The sequence below is a fragment of the Candoia aspera genome, chromosome 1 (genome assembly GCF_035149785.1).
Source record: "Candoia aspera isolate rCanAsp1 chromosome 1, rCanAsp1.hap2, whole genome shotgun sequence".
Classification (NCBI taxonomy): Eukaryota; Metazoa; Chordata; class Lepidosauria; order Squamata; family Boidae; genus Candoia; species Candoia aspera.
In genome coordinates, this window is record NC_086153.1 from 119,130,344 (window position 1) to 119,150,230 (window position 19,887).

Genomic DNA, 19,887 nt, shown 5'->3' on the forward strand with positions numbered 1-19,887 from the left:
AGTTGGAGAAATTTAAGGGAGAGAGGGATTTGCAAGCAATAAGTGAAACAGACTTCCTGGTGGAATGCCATGAAAAAGAAGGGGTCATTATGTATGGGAGGTGTTTTGAGGAGAAGCTGGAAATTTTGAGGGGGGCAGTTGGGCTGTTTGATTTTTTAAAGGAAAAAGCTCTGTGCGCATTGTGGGGATATGTAAATGCTCTGGTTTATTTTGAAGTGGGATAAGGGTTGAAGAATGTTCATCTGGATTGTTTTTAGGGTTTGGCTGATTTTATTTATCTGTAATGATTTGGATTAAGAATGTCTATTTGGATGGTTTTGGGGTTTAACATGATTAAGATTATTAAAACTGTTGTATTATCAAGTACAATGGCAGACCATTTATATGTTTTTTAATTTGATCTTTATTATAGTAGACAGAAATGTATAAAATAGTAGTAGGAAGGAAATAATTAAATAAATGTTATCTTTGGAGGGAGTTTATTAGGAGGCTTATATACTGTACATTTTTCTTTTTTTTCTTTTAATATAAGGTGAGGGAGTAACTGTATTTAGTGATTTTTATGTTGTGCCAATGGAATGATTTATAGAAATAATGTGATTTAGGTTTAATATAGAGTAAGGGATTGATTATGGAAATTTTTGTATATCCTTGCTGTTAAAAGTCGGAAGTCACCTCTTCTTGTAATTCTGAATTTTTTTCTCTTTTGTTTCTACGCTTTTTTAGTTTTTTCTCTTTTTTCTTTGTAGTTTTTTGTTTTTCTGTGGTTTTTATCTTTGCTTGAAACTTAATAAAGGCTTATTTTTTGTATCATTTTGCTCAGCTTTTAAGGTATCACTAATTACTGGCTTACATTTTGATTATGTGGAAGAATTCTCAGCAACAAAAACTCTACTAGGTTTAAACTGTGCATGTAAAATTTGGACTCAAAATTATTCTAAATACATTATAGTGAAACTTAACCCACAGTGTTAACATTTGGTCACAGAGCTCCTAGCACAGATGAAAAGACAAATCTTCCCCAAATTGATTTTGTATGACTGGATACCAGTACTCTGTCATTTAATTTGAAAAACTTAGAATGCTTATATGCACGAAAAAACATCATTATGACATTGGTTGACTGAAAATGTTCCTATTACAAGAAACTTCTCTTGCCATAAATCTCAGGCATTAACCAAGAGATAAACTGCAGCACAAACATTCTCCATTGCCCTAATACAGGAAATAAAAACTTCATATTAATTTTGAAAAGTCATTAAAGCTTTCAAGTTATATAGTTATATACTTGGAGCTGTTAGAAGCAATACTAATAAAATTATACAGTTACTGATAGTTAACAGGAAATCAACAAATCCAAAGACACTTTTCCAGTAATAGCATAAGAAAGGGCATACTTGTAAGTTGGCTGTAAGACATCCAGAACAAAAGAAGTACATTTTTATCTTAACCATTTGCCTACTACTGGATTCTGTATCAGTGGAAAATTCAAGAAACAGATAAATGCTTTCATAGCTACCTTAGTATGATAGTGATTTGCGCCTATCTAAAACTTCCACTTTGCCATCCACCCACATCCTCGTTCATCTTCTTTGCTAGCCAGAAGACAGCACCTTTTTAAAATACAGATAATGGTATTTTAGGTATGTTCATTATGTTGGAGGTAAAGCCTTTTGCAAAACAGAAGCTATTTGGGAATGGATGCCTTTCTACAAGATAGGAAACGAAATACTGTACAGTAGTGGAAAACTACCACAAATAATATTAAGTGCTATCTAGCAGCACTGTAAACATTTTAAGCTTTGATTTATGGCAAACAGGTGGTTAGATGCTCCAAATGAGTTGTCAACATATTTTCTTGCAAAGGTTATTTTAAAAATGATCTTTGAAAAACATTAATATTATTGGTCTTAGATAAACGTTAACATTAAATGGGGGCCTGCACTGTTAGGATAGTATGACCAAAGTCTCTGTTAGAAAAAAACATGTATAAATAGAAATGTTGCATTTCTTTAATATGAAGATAATGAAGTCCAAACAGAATCCAGTTGGATACTTTGCACTTTTCTTCCACTAAACTATCTCCCTAACTATTGGATATTAAAGTCTTCTTCTTTAATATTATTAAAGAAGAGCCAGGCTAGTCCAACCCTTTGGCTTGTAGAAATACTTTCACTATTTTAAAAATCTCTTTATGAAACAGAGATTTATGAAATCATGTTTCTATAAACAGGAAAGCAATGGAGTGGATAAAAATATATTTTTTTAAAAAAATAATGCAATGATACAAAAATTTCATTTACATCCAAGACAAATAAATAGGCAGACCCAGAATGAAACCATCATGTAAATATACTAATTCTCTGGCAACAAAAATGATGTTATGTTGAACTTAGTCACTCAGTATCCATGAACAGCTTTTATTTTTTTTGCTGATTTAAAGTGAATAAATTACTGATGATTAAAGTTTGGGACCAATTTCAAAATTTCATCCATATAACCTATCACCTTCCCTATTTAAAAATTGAATATGATTATTATTCCTCCATATTCTTCCCTCAACTTGCGAGTTGCAGGGCTGATAACTTTTAAGGTGTTGGTGATACTCCAACCCAAAGATTTCATCTCATGAAGAAATGAAATCATACGGAGCAAATTTGGGCTTTTAAATTCTGACCTACAATTGAAGCCCATTATATTAATCACACTATCCATAAGACACCCTAAAGAAGCAACCTGTCCTCAGAATCTTTAATTAATATGGAAGTTTTCATCAGCAGTTCCCACCTATACTGTATAGACAGAACTAATGTGGATCTGTGCTGAATCCGTATTTCACAAACAGCTTAGTACCTACTTAGCAAATATTAAAAAGAAAGGATACCTACAAAAATTGAGTTTGTACCAGGCTGTAGGTAGACATAATCTCGAAAGGTAAAGGTTTCCCTTGACGTAAAGTCCAGTTGAATCCGACTCTAGGGGGCGGTGCTCATCTCCGTTTCTAAGCCTTGGAGCCGGCGTTGTCATAGACACTTCCGGGTCATGTGGCCAGCATGACTCGGAACGCCGTTACCTTCCCGCCGAAGCGGTACCTATTGATCTACTCACATTTGCATGTTTTCGAACTGCTAAGTGAGCAGGAGCTGGGACGAGCAACGGGAGCTCACCCCGCCACGCGGTTTCGAACCGCCGACCTTCCGATCGGCAGCTCAGCGGTTTAACCCACAGCGCCACCGCGTCCCACAGACATAATCTAGTCAGTTCCAAATTCAAAGTAAGATTTATGCAGTTGAACATATTATTCAATGTTGGTCCACTATCAGGAACCAGTTACTTCTTACAGAGGTGGAAAGATTTGACACTACCCACTATGGAGGAATAATTGGTGAAATTGACAGCTCTTGCTGAGGTGGATAAATTAACCTCTTTGATTAAAGAAAAGGCACTATCTACTTTTATTGGTGACTGGAAGCCTCTTATGGACTTTTTGCATAAGAACGAAAAAAAATGAACTTGTGATTTATGGCTTTGATGATTAGACAGGATAGATTATAGGAAGAAGACTGTTCTGATGTAACTTTAGAGTGAGAGGTTAAAATATATTGTACTTATAACTGCTGTGAAGAATATCGGAAGCTACTTCTTCGTATCTTTTTTCTTTTTCTATTTTTCTTCAACTTTTTTCTTCTCTTGCACTTTTTGCTTTCTCTTTCTTTTTCTTCCTTACTTATATTAGTTTGTATTAGTTTGTATCTTTTATAAAAAGTTTCAATAAAAACCATATATAAAAAAGGAACATTATTTCTTGCAGTGAATTTGTTTTTATACTTTCCAAATAAGAAACCTGTAACACTTCATTAAATGAAAATACACGAACTATAATGATTGTTAGCTTTTATTTTAACACAGAATGTTAAAATTATTATTTGCTCTTCAGTTTAGTTTATATTAAAAAGTTGCTAACTTTCAAAGAAACGCAATATTAAACTATATTTTGCTTCTGGTTTCACATCTCCTGGTGAGCAATGTATCATTTTTACATCAACAAATACCATTTTTTGCACAATAAACTCACAAGGCATGTATCCTGCACAACAAAGGCATTTATCCACAAATACAGGTTGAATAGGTGTACAGTGCCATCTAGACAATATTTTGAGAGCAGCACACATTGCAATAATCAAGGTAATGCATCTAATTCTTGTTATAAATGCAATAAAATATAGAAATGTATGTTCTTTAAACTGAAACAGTAGTAGTAAAATTCAATGTTTTAGGGAGTAAAGATAAATCTGTGCAGAAAAATTCATATTGTTCTCTAATTATTTAGTGTACAAGGTAATTCATTTAATGTACATGGTAATTATTTATTGTATAAAGTAACTTTTCGCATTGCAACCAAAATGAAATCATAATGAATTAACTTCACACTTATTTCAAGATACATTTACATAATTTAAAGACAAAAATATTGTTTATTTTTTAATGTTTCAGACCTATTCTTTAAGACAAATTGGACTTTAAAAACACTTTTTAAATTCCTAGTATTTAAAATTTATCTCATAAGCTGTCCAATAGTAATTTCAACAATACAGTGTAACACTGTTTCATTTCTAAAGAACAACCTACTAGTGCTGTGCAAAGATTTGATTCAGAGATTCAATCTCAAGGCAATCTAGTGGATATTCCAAACTAATCACTTTCCAAAACATTGCATTGAAATTACCACAATTTTCCAAACTGATTTAGATTAGAGCTGGTCCGCATACTCCACTGCTTACTTTTATATATGTAGCTCTGCTCTTGAGATACAATGCTCCACTGAATATACCACAGCTTACGTATATGAACTCAGCTGTAGTATGGAGGTGGTATTCTCTATAATGGTGTTGAAATGTTGTAGAACAATCCTCATCTGGAGATTAGGGGAGCTCCCACACCGGAATGCTTTGTCAAAAATAGAAAACGTATTCACCACAACTTTCTATTTATTTTGCTAGCTGCCCTAATCATCCTTTATTTTAAAATTGCTAGCTTTATCTTTGTTGCTGTTTAGCATTACCCTAATATAAGCCACCCTAATATCTTCAAATGAAAAACAGCTGCATATAGTTTCTCTGATGGTTACCCTACTTAGAAAAAAACAGCAATATAATTTTTTTTCCAAAAAATTCAGAAAATTCCTGAAATATATTATCTGTTTTCCAGCCAAAATCTAGCCAAGAACTTTTTCAGTTGGTAACTAACTGGATCAAAACTGCAATTATTCTACTAATACATCTGCTTCAACCAAATGAACCTAGCTCAGATTGCTTTCTGAATTCCGTAAAGACCACACTGCTTACATTGCAAGTTTCAAATCTCCAAAAAGGTCGTGGTTCCCATTTTACAAATTTGAAAGATCTAACTATACTTTCACACATATTATCTAGTTATGTATGTTCTCACAAGTACATGCCTATAGTGCCATGTTAACATCTGAATTGGCTAGAATCCATTAATTTTTGGTTTGTGTCAAACTGGGCTGTTCTGGATAGATTCAAGATTCTTATCAAGCAATAAAATTGTACTCTGAACTGCTGTAGAACACACTCAGGCCTTGTCAAAATTTGCAAGCAATTTGGAAAAGAAGAGGATGACATTATGTTTGGAAAAATGCAAAATTTCTCCTCGGGTTTTCTATGTAAGAAAAATACTGAAATGAGGAAAGATAAAAGAAATTATGTGTTATATTTTTATGCATGACAGGTCTAGCTTCTAACTGCAGGGAATTATTTTATAAGGGATGTCATGACAATGTTAGCTGGTTTTTACTCATTTGCTCCTGCAAAGTGTTTAAAGAGGATTACAGTGGCCATCAGTTTTGGTTTGTGTTATCTTTTTCATGTCTTCCTAAGATAGTTTCCTTCTTTTCCATCCAACACTTTCTTCCAATTCTTGCCTTTCAATTTTCCTAAAATCCTATTCTGTTTATTTAGCTTTTGTTTCAGTCTATATTTCTTGTTAAATGTTGTTTGCTAGTAATTTTACTTCAGAAAAGTCACTTTTCATTTCCCCATTTTTGCTCCACACTATTTCAGTTCTAGTTGTTACACAGATTCAGTTTCAATTTGAAATCAATTTTCTGTTCTAGGAAAATTATTACTATCATTAGGAATTACTATTCCTAATAATTCATGCCATTCCAAATGTTGAACATCCACTTTTAGCATGTCACCACTGGCCCCGATTCCTAAGGATGCTGCAAGTCCTAGTTCATCAACCTCTAGAGTGTCCTGATTGTCTATCCTGCCACTACTCCAAATACGTTCTGTCCAATACATGCACCCTCATCACGTGTTCTATAAATAACACTCCTAGGAATTATTATTAGATACTTATTAAATAACACAATCTTTATTTAATTCACAAAAATTACCTAACTGCTATAGATCTCTTTCTGAAATTGGGTGCATTATTTATGTAGGGAAGAGTTTATATAATGACATTTACAGGTTTCTAGGGGAAGAATTATCATCTCTGATCATCATTAGTTTTCATATAAACAGCACAAAAGAAACAGAAGATGGATGTGTCTCCCCCCATGAGTGATCTATGTGTCTGAAATGTCAAATGCTTCCTCTGCTGACTATGCATGCAGATTTCATTCCATTGTGTCAAAAAGCTTAATAATCTATCACCATTTCTTAATTCCACGATGATAACTAACAGGGAAAGAAAAAGTCTTAGACTGCTAGTTCCAAACCAAATCAAATGAGGTGGCCTCTGAAGTGGTTTGACCTGACTGCTTTCCAAATTGCTGATGGAGCCTTCAGACCAAATCTAATCAATCAGTTTAAGTTTCATGCAGCAACAAAATATTACAGGCTCCAACTGTCTGCATTCAGTGATGGAGAGTTTGGGTAAATGCTTCAAATATTTCCATGTATGTCTATTAAATTTATAATATCTTATTGTTCTTACTAATTAAAATAGCCCCCCCGACACTTAAATCTTCAGGCAAAAAATGCATTGGAGTATGTCATATTTCTTATAACAGGAATCAGATTAGCTTAAATTAAGGATGTCTGGTTTTTTTTTAATTACATGCTATGGAAATGATCACATAATTGGGACAGAAGACTAAATCCAGCCTCAAGCAAGCCAACTTCTGCTCACATGTAAGAATTTGTCTTACTCTCCTTATCCATGCACCTGCTGGGTACTTGTTGATCTATACTAGAGAATCCTCCAAAGCTTCCAAGTGGTTTTGGAGGACCCCAGATAACCTGCATGAATACAATACCCAGTGATGACATGTACAATCTACTGCATTGACATAACAAGTCTGCTGTAAAATCTGTAACATACATTTGTCAATTAAGGCAAAAGGGTAGTCCACAGGTCTCCTGATTACAATTTATTACGTTCAACCTGAGCCTTGATTTGCATGATAAAACATGTTAGCAGTCTCATGTGCAAAACTGGGAAAAATCAAATATTTTACAAACATCCCATGCCCATATTAAACTCCACTGCTGGTAAAATTTTGGCTTGATGACTAGTCAGGATGAGTATCCAGCAAAGAATCTTGTATGGTTATTCCCGATAAAGATAAAACAAAATAAGTCCAAGTTTAATGGTAATCATTTTGTAGATGGCAGTTGAATTTTCTTCTTAAAGGTGTTCTTCTCACCTTTAAAGGAACAGAAATAGAACAGGTTATACTGTTTAAATATCATTTTAAGTGAACATTTTGAACTACTTAGTTTGCTTTCTTAGGCATCCTTATTTAAGAATAAGTTCCATTAAATGCAATTACATGCAAAAGTTTAGGCATTCCTAATCATACCATAAGCTTCAATAAATCCTTTGGTGAACAGAAGCCGCACAATGTCGATGTGGTAGAAAGTTAAACATGACAACTTCCTGCAAATCTGAATACCTGTGTAGAAACCTGAATATCTGGGCACAGTTGTTTACAAATTGGAAGTTCTAACAGTGAATAGGGCAGGAGCAGAAGTTTGGACACCTTTCCAGTTAATTCAGTGTTGTGATTTTTTATTGCAAGATAAAAAAAGTTTTATTTGGTTCTGAAATCAACTACACATAGTAAGAATATACACAAATTAGTGTAAGCTGTCAAATTTGTGTATATACTACGTGCAGTTTAACTTTGAACTGTACAGAAGCTGTGTTAACTTCTGTTGAGTGAGGTATTTGTATAATTTCACCAAGGATGTTTAAACTTTTACATACAGCTGTACAATAGATCTGGGTAAGTGTATATAGAACTGACTTGTGTATTTTTCATTTTGTATCTACCACTGCCAGCTAAATCTAAAAGCATATTTATCTGTATAAGATGCTATGTAAGGGACACGGTGGCATTGTGGGTTAAACCGCTAAACTGCCGAGCTTGCCGATCGGAAGGTCGGCGGTTCGAATCCGCGTGATGGGATGAGCTCCCGTTGCTAGTCCCAGCTCCTGCCAACCTAGCAGTTCAAAAACATGCCAATGTGACTAGATTAATAGGTACCGCTTCGGCGGGCAGGTAACGGCGTTCCGTTTAGTTATGCTGGCCACATGACCACGGAAGTGTCTACGGATAAACGCCGGCTCTTCGGCTTTGAAACAGAGATGAGCACCGCCCCCTAGAGTCGGACACGACTGGACTTCATGTCAAGGGAAACCTTTACCTTTACTAAGGAACACATAGAGGGACTTTAACTAGAAACAATGGGTATCCTTTTGAGAGCTCCAGTCCAAGGCTCTTTATAAGGATGTTTACACTAACTGAAGATGCATTGTTTGCTGACATATTCTCAATGATATTGGGAGAAAACAAGAACATTGTGTCCTCAAGCTTGCAGTAAAAAAAAGATCTGCTTGTTTTTTACTGCTTCACCTTCTTGTAAAGTGCACAAGCAGACAACTATAAGCTACACAGCAATCAATCAATCAATCAATAACCAACCAACCAACCAACCCTATGAGCAAAGAAACAAATGAAAGTCTCTTTTGAGAAAACAAACTACATTGATGCATTCACCATCCTGTGGCCCCAAGATGAGGGTCTACTTTGAGCTCTAAAGGAAGCATGGTGTAGAAAGCAAACAAGAAGCAAGCCATTTTTACCCCAGGAGCAGGTAAGTATTACTCATATTAGAAATGAGCCCTGTTACCACTAGTTTCATAGCTTTTCACACCTTGTCCAGGCTTTGAAAAAGACAAAGTAAATGAAGACATTTCAATTTCAGAATTTTTCTGCATCTCTGTGGTACATGGCATTTGTCCTGAATAAGTCCTGTAGTAGAGAGCCACATCAATCCAGTTTTAGGCTCAATTATAGGAGGGAAACAGCCATGGTTACTTTGGTAGACAATCTGCCCTAGCAAGAGAAGTACTGTATCCTTTTTCATATTAGAATTCTTAAGAGTTTCTGATAACTGCCCCTTGCTGGGTCTACCAATCATTACTTTGAAATATTTTCGTATTTCCTTGAAAATAAATTTCTTTTTCGTTTTCCTTTTTTTCCTTGTTGAAGAAATGAAAAAAAAAAATTATTGAAGTAAATTGAGAATGTGATGCTTTTCTTCATATCACAGATTATCTTGATATCATAAGTGCCAGAATAGAATTCTAAAATATGTAATAACCCTTCTTTCTAGCAAGGCCCAAAATGACAACTGCACAAAGCAAGTTCAAGCACGTAACAAATGGTTTCTTTATGTTGAGACACAATTATTTTTCTCATAAGAATTGACATATACATATGCATATATACACATATATTCTACAGCAAACTTTAAATCATTCTAATAATATTCAAACAACCCATACAAACTTCTTTGGCAGCCACAAATAATGAATTCCCCGTGTTACTATTTATCACAAAAGTGTGTGCATATTTTGAAAACATTATAAACTCATATTTGTACTGTAGCTTTTAATAGATTCAGGGAAGGGGGGACTATTTTGCTTGGTATGATTTTATTCAATTATTTTATTCAAGTATTTATAAACTGAGCCTACACCAAATCCTAGAGACAGAACAGGTGAACGCTAAGCAGCTAAAAATAATTAAGGTACAAAAAATAACTTAAGATTTTTTTATAAAATGCTTGTTTGTTTGTTTATTTATATGGCAAATTTATATGGCAGCCCATCTAACACAAAGTAACTCTGGCCAGCACTTAAAACATTCTACAAAACCAGTAAAAACGATGAACGTAGATAAATAAATATTATGACAGGGAAGATATTACATTTAACGCATTACCAGTGGATCCCCAGGCTTGCTGAAAAAACCAAATGCAAATATTCCTTGAATGAATTAAATGCATTGCATTGTATGAATTACATTACTACTACATTAGTAATTAGCATTAGCTAAAATCAGTACTACCATCAAGAATAAGACGCAGACTCCACCGCCCCACCCCCGAAAAAGCTTACTATACATTCCTTATCTATGAGCCTCACAGAAGACATCAGTCCCCTTGCAGTGAAGCCTCCCCCTGCGCCCACTAAAGTCCAACCTCTCATTTAGCCTTTCCAGGGGAAAAGCTGTCACAGTTGCAAGAGCTGATTGTTCCTCAAATCCCAGCATGTTTCTCTTCTTGGAACTTTCATGCCTGATGATTCAGATTCATTTATTTAACTCAGTGTATATCCTGCCTTTCTACCCACACTGAGTAGCCAAATGGGTGACTGCAACTACAACTAAATGCCTGGTGGGATGCATCTTTAGAGGGAGAGAGAACAGGGAATCAGCCCAGCTCCACAGCCTAGGAAGGACCGAGGCGAAGAAGACCCTCTCCTCTTGACTGACAGACCTCTAAAAGAAGGTCAGTCCTCAGAATGGTCTTTCCAACAGAGCACAACATCCAAGCTGATTTTAATAAGAGAAATGGTTCCTCAGACAGTCAGGCCTCAAATGATACTAAAAGTGTGAACTAATATATTGATTGTTTTAAAAAGTTAAACAAAAGATCAACTAACAAGGGAAAAGAGATATCTCTGCAAACTCTATCTACTGCCTTACAACAGGCAACAGCGCAGATCCCAAAACGTGTTTTGCAAGCGCAATCCTGAAATAAATAGGCAGGTTCAACCCTCTCTGTGACATTCAGACATTAAACCAGACATTTAAGTAAATAATATTTCTACTTTTCTCCTGAGCCTCACAGAGCGGTTCAAGCATTACTCACTCTCTATGCCACTAAACAACGCGTTTGCTGTGGCAATGGAAAATGAGTGCAAGTATCCCACTTTCTGTACCCTTTCTCTGCACCAGGTACTCATGAGAGCTGAGAAAACAATCTAGAACGTAACCGGGAATAAATGCAAATATGTGGTGTTTGATGCCTCTTTTTTATTTCATCACAATGCTTAGTGCAATTATGTATTACTTGACCTGGTGCTTCATTACAAGAGTACCATCATGCTGTGAAAAAAAAAATCTACTGAGTTCAAATAACCCTTCAGTCTAAAGGGGCAGGGCTCTGTAGTTCATGATTCTGACAACTCTTTCTTCATAATACTACAAAGCCTGGAAGTAGACTAAAGAAGAGGAAATGGTTGAGAACGTAAGACAAATAATTAAGTTAAACCGAAGAGACTGAATAGAAAGATAGACACACACACACACACACACCAAATAGGATTGGTCTTTTAGGAAATTCTAAACTACCCTAACCACTCTGCTCATGAGGCTGGGCCCAGATGGATTCACCTTCTTCCTTAGAAGATGAGCTAGCCGATGAACCCGTCAGCTCAGAAACCAAGGACCCCCAGTATTTGTGGACAAATAACAGAAAAAACAGAGGCAGTCCCCACCATTCTTAATTTTAATATCAAATATACTGCCCTGGAACAGAAGACAAAGGGAACCCTAGTGGTAGTGTGACAAAAGCCAGAAGAAAGCCAGGCTAAGGAATGGCCACTTTCAGGGAAAGGTACCCGAGAGGAACTGAAGCTTGCTGACCCCACTAAATCAGGGCTTGGATATTTAAGGCCTCCTCACATGGGAGATTCTCCACTGAAACAATTTCTATGACAGCTTTACCTTGAAACTGTATGTTATGCATGCTGCATGAATGACTGATCCCCAGAATAGACCCAACAATTATGACTGAAGTCTACTGTGAAACTTTGACTATTGCACTCGAGACTGATTTTAGAGCTTTGCCTCTGCTACTGCCTGATCCCTTGCAATCAGTACAAAAGTCTAAAGCCTGATTTATGGCTTTATGAGCAAGAATAACTGTAAGTGGTTTTCCTGACTTATGACCGCTGTTTGCATTTTACTAGACTCCACTTAGGCTATGAAAGCCAGTCTAGGAATAAAGATAGTTTCTCTTTTTGGGAAGGTTCTTATATGCCAGCCTCCACAAGGCTCAAGAGAACACATTATTTTCAACAAGGAAATACATAATTATGTATTTTTTATTAAAGAGAGGTAGGCAACCTGTGGTACTTTAGATGTTGCTGAATGACAAATTCCAGGGGACTCTGTCAGTATGCTCAATGATGTGGGATGCTAGAACCTCTATCAGAGATATCTGGAAGGTTACAGTTTGCTTACTTTTCCTATAAAGGACAAATGAAGCATGTGCAACTTTATTTCTTCCGATATTGTACTTTGGTGTTAAACAACATAGCATCTACTGATAGAACTATATATATTTCTATAAGAGTTTAACAACATAAACAGCTCAGAACAAGCTTTAAGTCTATAAACTGAGATCTCCCTACATTTTCCCCAAACAAGACTAAAGGTAGAAATGAGATGTAAAACACTCCAAACTCCTGACTGTACCTCACCCCCAAAACAGCCTGAGATGATGCTCTGGAATTAGTTAATTTTCTTGCTTTTTTGGCATTTGATTTGAAGGCATCTGGGGGATCTTCCAGCTCCCATTTCCACTTTTAAAATTCCTCTCCAAAAATCTTTCAAATCCCCTGAAAACCATCACCATCTTTTTGGTGACAACACTTGAGACTCTCCAGCTGTCTGGAGGAACAAATTGCAGCCACCAACCTTGGAGAAACCACTCAATCTTATCTTAAGTGTTGATTTTAAAACTATGAATTGAAAAAAAAGTGTCTGCCTTGAAAATAAAACATGCACTTATATGATATACTGTACTGCAACTATGTTAATATGTTTTCTACTACAGATTAAGGTTACTATGGTAACTAATCATTTTGGCCTGGTGAAGAGGTTGATGGTTTCATGTGTTAATGGTTGCATTTCCTAAGGGAGGAACTTGCCTGAACTTGTTTTAGTTTCAGTTTCCCTTCTGTGTAGGCTTGCAGAGAATATGCAGCTGAGAGAAATCTCTCCTCTCAGCAAACAGCCTTTAAATAAGTTTGTTATCTGTAAATAAAATTATTTTTATAGAAATGCCTGGTGTGTGACTTTTCTGATCTCTCCTGGGCCAAATGCTTTCTAGCACTCTGCCAACAGGTTATGGGCCCAGTAAGTAGCCCAGTAAACCCAGTAAACCCCAGAGAGAATAGAGAGATCAGCTCCACACCTCATGCACAATTTAAAGGCAGGTAGCAAAGACCTGTGAAGATTTTCTTTGGAGCCACCTGGAGATTTTCCAGCAACTGCCGGTCTACAGGACAAAGAAGCCAGCTGAGGTGACTTGCAAAAGAAGGAAGAAGCCATGGCTACCTCCCAGCCCCCAGCGATGCCTCTGGAGCGCCTATCAGAGACCAACTATTTGAACTGGGCCCTGAAGATGGAGATGTATCTTCACAGAGAGAATCTTTGGCTGCCAATTGGTGAGCAAACCCCCCAAAATCCCAGTGCTGAATGGCTGAGACAGGATGAGCGGGCTAGAGCCACCATTATCCTGGGAGTTGAGGACAATCAGCTAGTCCACGTGCGAGGTATGCAGTCTGCAAAGCAACTTTGGACGCTTTGAGAGACTTGTATGTAAAGGCAACAGCAGGGAGTAAAGTTACCCTGACAAAAAAGCTGTACAAAGCCTACCTTGCAGAAGGAGATAGCCTTCCTGAGCACCTGCATTATATTCAGCAGCTGTTGAGTTGCAGGAGAGAGGAATGGAATTTACACCACTCACAAAATCCTATATCCTCCTGTCCTCGCTGAATGAAACGTGGGGCACGCTGATTTGTACCCTGGAGGCTATGCCTGAAGCAGACCTCACCCCATCGTATGTTACACAGCGCTTACTCGCTGAATGGGAAAAGAGAGAGGAAAGATCCCCACCACCTCTTCTGGAAAGCTGCAGTACCAGAAAACAAGGGAAAAGAAGGGAAAGGAAGCTGAGGCCACAGCGCTAGCCAGCCAGCGATGCTTCACTTGTGTTTCAGCTGGACATTTGCAGAAAGACTGTGGCTTGAGACCCAAGAGTAGAAAGACAGAGAAGAAGAACACAAGGGCAATGCAGAAGAAGGCTCTTCAGACAACCCAAATTGCACAGGTTGCTGAGAAGGGTAATTCTGATGTATGGGTGTTAGATTCTGGGGCCAATTGTCATTTATGTAATTGTAAAAGCTCTTTTATGTCACTGTCTAAAACTGAAAGACAAAGTGTATCTTTGGCTGATGGGGCTGTAACCAAAATTATGGGACAAGGTGACTTGTATTTATCCTGCTTGGGAGAAACTGTAAAAGGTGTGTTGTATGTGCCAAATTTACAATCAAACCTTTTATCTGTGGCACAATTGGCTGCAACAGGGTATATCGTAACATTTAAGAAAACTGGTTGTGAGATACGTAAACATGGAAAATTGTGTGCTACTGTTATGTTAAAAGACTCCTTGTACATTGTGCAAAATGCAAGGAAGCCAAGCTGCAAGGCTGCAGTTGGCAACACGCCATATCATGACCAATGTGTACACCTGATGCACAGGAGATTTGGTCATGCTAGTTTCACGTATATAGCACAAATGCCACAGCTGTGTGCTGACCTAAAGATAAAACCCTGTGACAAATACTTAGACTGTGTAGTTTGCAAAGAATGCAAAACACTAAAAGCTCCTGTGAGTAAGCACAGTGACAGAGTTACAACTAGACCTTTGGAAATTGTACACTCTGACATTATTGGTCCTTTTGCTCCAAATCTTGGACAAGCAAGGTATGCAATGACCATCATTGATGATTTCTCAAGATACACATTTATCTACATCTTAAAACATAAAGATGAGGCACTTGAGAAATTTAAAGCTTTTGTGACATGGGCAAATGGAAAATTCCCTAGGCCTGTATCTATACTCCAATGTGACAGAGGAGGAGAGTACCTTTCTCACAAATTCAAAAGGTTCCTAGCGGAAAAGGGGATAGAACAAATTCTTGCTAACCCTTACACCCCTCAGCAAAATGGTGTTGCTGAAAGAAAGGGCAGAACCTTGCAAAATGCAATGGAATGCATGCTTAAAGATTCACATTTATCTTTTAAGTATTCGGCAGAATCAATATCTACTGCCTGTTATGTACAAAACAGATTGTATAACTCTGTGATTCAGGACACTCCATTCCATTTGTTTTATGGTGTGAAACCAAAGGTAAACCATCTTAGAGTGTTTGGTAGCACTGCTTGGGTTCATATTCCAAAACAACAGAGAAGGAAAGGAGGCCCCACAACAAAGAAAGCCATCTTTGTTGGCTATGAACAAAGCCAAAGGAGCTACAGGTTCATAATGGGAGAGAAATTAATAATTAGCAAAAGCGCTTCTTTTGCTGAACAAAACTGGGGGAGATTAAATTCTAGCTCTCCAGTTGATCTGACCACCACAAGAGAACAGCAAGGACTTGCTGATGGTGATCTTTTGCCTGATGAGGACATTAAACCAGAAAAGCAAACTGAAGATCTGTCTGATGAGACAGATGCTTCTCAGGAAAGTGATAGGAGTCAAAATTTAAGCCCTGTGTTACCTCGCAGATCTCAGAGAAGTAATAAAGGCGTTCCTCCATCACATTTTCAGGCTGAAACAGTAAAGGCTTTTCACATATTCACAGAACCTGAGTCTTTAGAACAAGTGAATGCTTTACCACCTGAGATTGCACAAAATTGGCATTCTGCCATGCAACAGGAGTTAGCGTCCTTGAAAGAAAATAAAACATGGAAACTGGTAAATCTACCTCCCAATGAACGCTGTCTACGTTGTAGTGGGTTTTCAAACTGAAAAGGGATGCTGATGGCAAAATCCAAAAATATAAAGCAAGGTTAGTTGCAAAAGGGTTCACTCAAAGGAAAGATTTCGACTTTGACAAGACTTTTGCACCAGTTACTAAAGGTGAATCAATTAGATTACTGTTAAAAACTGCTGCACTCAAAGGAATGTCAGTTCACCACTATGACATTCAAACTGCATTTCTCTATGGTGATTTAGACCACAAATTATACATGCAGCAACCCCCTGGCTATGAAAAAGGGGAGAATCTAGTCAGTGAACTGCAGAAGTCAATCTATGGGTTAAAACAAGCTGCTAGATCCTGGAACCAAAATTTAGATGAAAAACTGCAGAATTTTGGTTTTGAAAAAGGAAAAGCAGATCCATGTGTATATATGAAGAAAGACAAACAAGGCTGTACATATCTGTGCATTTATGTTGATGATTTGCTGCTGTTCACATCAAAAGAAAAACAAAGGCTTGATTTTGAAGCCTGCATGAAAAGCCATTTCACATTAAAAAGCCTTGGAACTGTAACAAACTACCTAGGTTTGGAAATACACAGGAAGAAGGATGGTAGCTTTCTGTTAAACCAAAGGGGAAATAATGTTCAAATATTGTGAATGGAAAGACATACAGAGTTGTCAAAGAAAATTGGTTTGTGTCTTATTCTGTAGTATAAAAAGGGGAGTGTTAATGTTTTCTACTACAGATTAAGGTTACTATGGTAACTAATCATTTTGGCAGGGTGAAGAGGTTGATGGTTTCACATGTTAATGGTTGCACTGCCTAAGGGAGGAACTTGCCTGAACTTGTTTTAGTTTCAGTTTCCCTTCTGTGCAGGCTTGCAGAGAATATGCAGCTGAGAGAAATCTCTCCTCTCAGCAAACAGCCTTTAAATATGTTTGTTTTCTGTAAATAAAATTATTTTTATAGAAATGCCTGGTGTGTGACTTTTCTGATCTCTCCTGGGCCAAATGCTTTCTAGCACTCTGCCAACAAGCTACACCTATCAGAAATTTCAACGGAAGTTACTGAAAAATATTAGAACAGATTATTTAACCAGCATTTTTAAAACAGTACTTTATAAACTTGATGGAACTCTGAAAACTCTGAACAGACAAAAGTTTCATCAGCAAACACATCAGAAATATTATCATATATGCTTATGGAATTTTAGAATGTGCTTACTCCAATTACTTCTAATGCATGCACAAGAAGGATTTATTCACAAATCTTTCAGTTTGCTCCTGATATCTATCGTCAAAACCACCTTTACATCTGGAACCAATTTGAAATCTGCACAGACTGGAGAAAAGAAGTCCAGGGAGTAGAAGCGAGGGGATGAAACTCCCATTGTACAAGTAATTTTCAATTATACAATGTTCAAAATAATAACAGTGTTCCTAGAGATTAGGAACAAAAATTACAAACCAAGACATACAGAGTCTTTGGCGGCGATGGAATTTGAACATAATTTGTTAAGTAAGATCTTATATTAATATGAATACAATGTATAATTAAGAATAATAAATGGGAAATGTAATGGTTAATAAATTATTGATATAATACAAGAATGTGGCCATCAGTTACCACAATAAGCAATCCTAAATACAGAATTCATGCAGGTAGATGAAAACACAACCTCATAAAAATACAACTGAAATACTTCCTTTGATTCAAGAACGTTTTCTAGACTGAAATACTTACAATTCACTCTCTAAACTAACAATCAAAACCTTACTATTTTTCCTATATATAGTTCCACCGCATTCAGTGAGACCTATTATACAGAAAGCATGTTCAGTACTGCAAACCTAATCAGATGTTGGTTTCAAAAGGTGCTAGCATTTTATTCTAATACTTTTAGGCTTAAATTACATTGGGAAGTTTTTTTTCTCACCTGAGCATCAATAATTAATCATTTTCCGAACTGCGTCGTAGCACTTCCATTTGTCTGGGATATAGAATGGTTCAAAGATGTGAGGAAATGGAGTGTCATAACCACATACTCTTGTAATAGGAGCTTCTAGATTCAAGAAACATTCCTCCTGTTGAAATGAAGCAGTAAGAAAGTGAGTGAAGTCTATAAGGTCACATTTTAATACTCACTAAAATATGCCACATTGACTCTCCTGAAATTTGAGAGGTAAGCCTAGGAGAAAATTAATTCTAGCTTTTTTTTTTTTAAAAAAAGCACTTTATGGAAAATCCATTGAAGTTACCTAAAAACAGAACATGCATATGCAAAGCAATATATATATCTGATCACCAGATGCTAAAAACAAACAGAATGACAGTGGCTTATGCGTTTTCCAAGAATGCTGAATTAGAGCTTGTATTTTTTTCCCAGAAATACAATCCCACAATCCCAATAAGTTCTGCTAAAGACAAAATGCTGAATTAGAGCTTGTATTTTTTTCCCAGAAATACAATCCCACATTCTTCATCTTATCTGTACCGTACTGATCTATATACAGATTTTATTTGGAAAACCCAAATAAATAACCTGTCATAAAATGTATGTTAGGAATAGTTCACATCTCTGATGTCACACTTACAATAAATCAAATAATATATGAGGAGCCAATGTGAAATCTGCACATACCAGAGAACAGAACTCTGGGGAGTGGAGGCAAGGGGGTGAAACTCCAGTTGTACAAGTAATTTTCAATTATAGGATGTTCAATTTCATCTAAAAAGGTGCACTAAATATTAATATTGAACATTCTACTAATTTACTAATTCAAAACAAGTTTAAACAGAAGATGTTAAATTTTGTTCTGATTATAAACACTCATTTTTTATACTGCCTGAGTTAAACAACTTCCTTGATTAAAATTCTCTTGTGGAATGTCCAGGATCTCATTTGAAATTGCCCTACACATTTCTGTCTCTGACGACTAAACCGCTTCATAGAGGTCATTATTGGGGTGGGAAACTGACCTAAAGTCCCTGGATAAATGAACTATGCTCATATAATCCTTTTTTGTTTTTACCCTCAATAAACACAAAACAAGCAAGTGCTTAAAACTGAACTCTCATTATGTCAACCTACTCTTTCTTGAGCATCATAAATGTACTACAAAATTCAACAATCTGCTTCTTTTTTTTCCTTGGTTCATATAAAAAAATACTTATTTTTACTTTAAATATTTTCTTAACTGCATATGTCATTTTTATTAGGTTAGATCAATATGAATTTCTGCAGAATCGTAACACAACTACACTGTACAGTCATGTTCATTTTATGGTTAAGTACCTTACAATTTATCCTAATACATTTATTAGCAAAGAATTATTAGTATACAGAACAAGCACAGAAACAGCAGACTATATTCCCAGACAACACCAATGTTTTTATTATACAATCCATTTCTCTCTGTGTGCATTTAAACATATTAGAGGTGGACAAACTGCTTCAGGATGTTTTAACTATGTGTTAGAGATGTTTTAAATGCTTTGTGGTGCTCTGTGTGTGCGTGCACATAAATATATCTAGTGCATACACTTTAGGAAGGCATTTCATTTCTGAGATCAGATAAATGTATTACAATAACAAGAAAAGACTAAGACCTACATATTTTGACATATTAATCATTTAAGTATCATGTCATGTCTTTATTCAGACATTCTTTTGATGTGTGAGCTGGTTTGGTAGATGGATACTATATGTTTTTTTATGATCCAAGACTAATAATTAAAGTGACGTACAAAAAATACAGTGAATAAAAGAATCAAAGTTGTTTTTAAC

The 19,887-nt window shown here is 36.2% G+C and overlaps 1 protein-coding gene across 2 annotated transcripts in view; it reads right to left on the reverse strand.

The window, feature by feature from the left end:
- Positions 1-7,333: 7,333 nt before the first annotated feature.
- BCKDHB (branched chain keto acid dehydrogenase E1 subunit beta) overlaps positions 7,334-19,887 on the reverse strand; it is a 65,889-nt gene continuing 53,335 nt past the window's right edge. The window contains exons 10-11 of one of the 2 annotated variants that reach the window (XM_063312737.1): positions 18,037-18,184; positions 7,334-7,675 (exon numbers count right to left, since the gene is read on the reverse strand). In XM_063312737.1, coding sequence (XP_063168807.1) covers positions 18,044-18,184 — 141 coding nt within the window. In that variant the 3' untranslated portion in view covers positions 7,334-7,675; positions 18,037-18,043. Of the gene's footprint in view, positions 7,676-10,813; positions 11,534-18,036; positions 18,185-19,887 lie in introns of those variants that run through there. The other variant, XM_063312745.1, reaches the window with a different exon arrangement.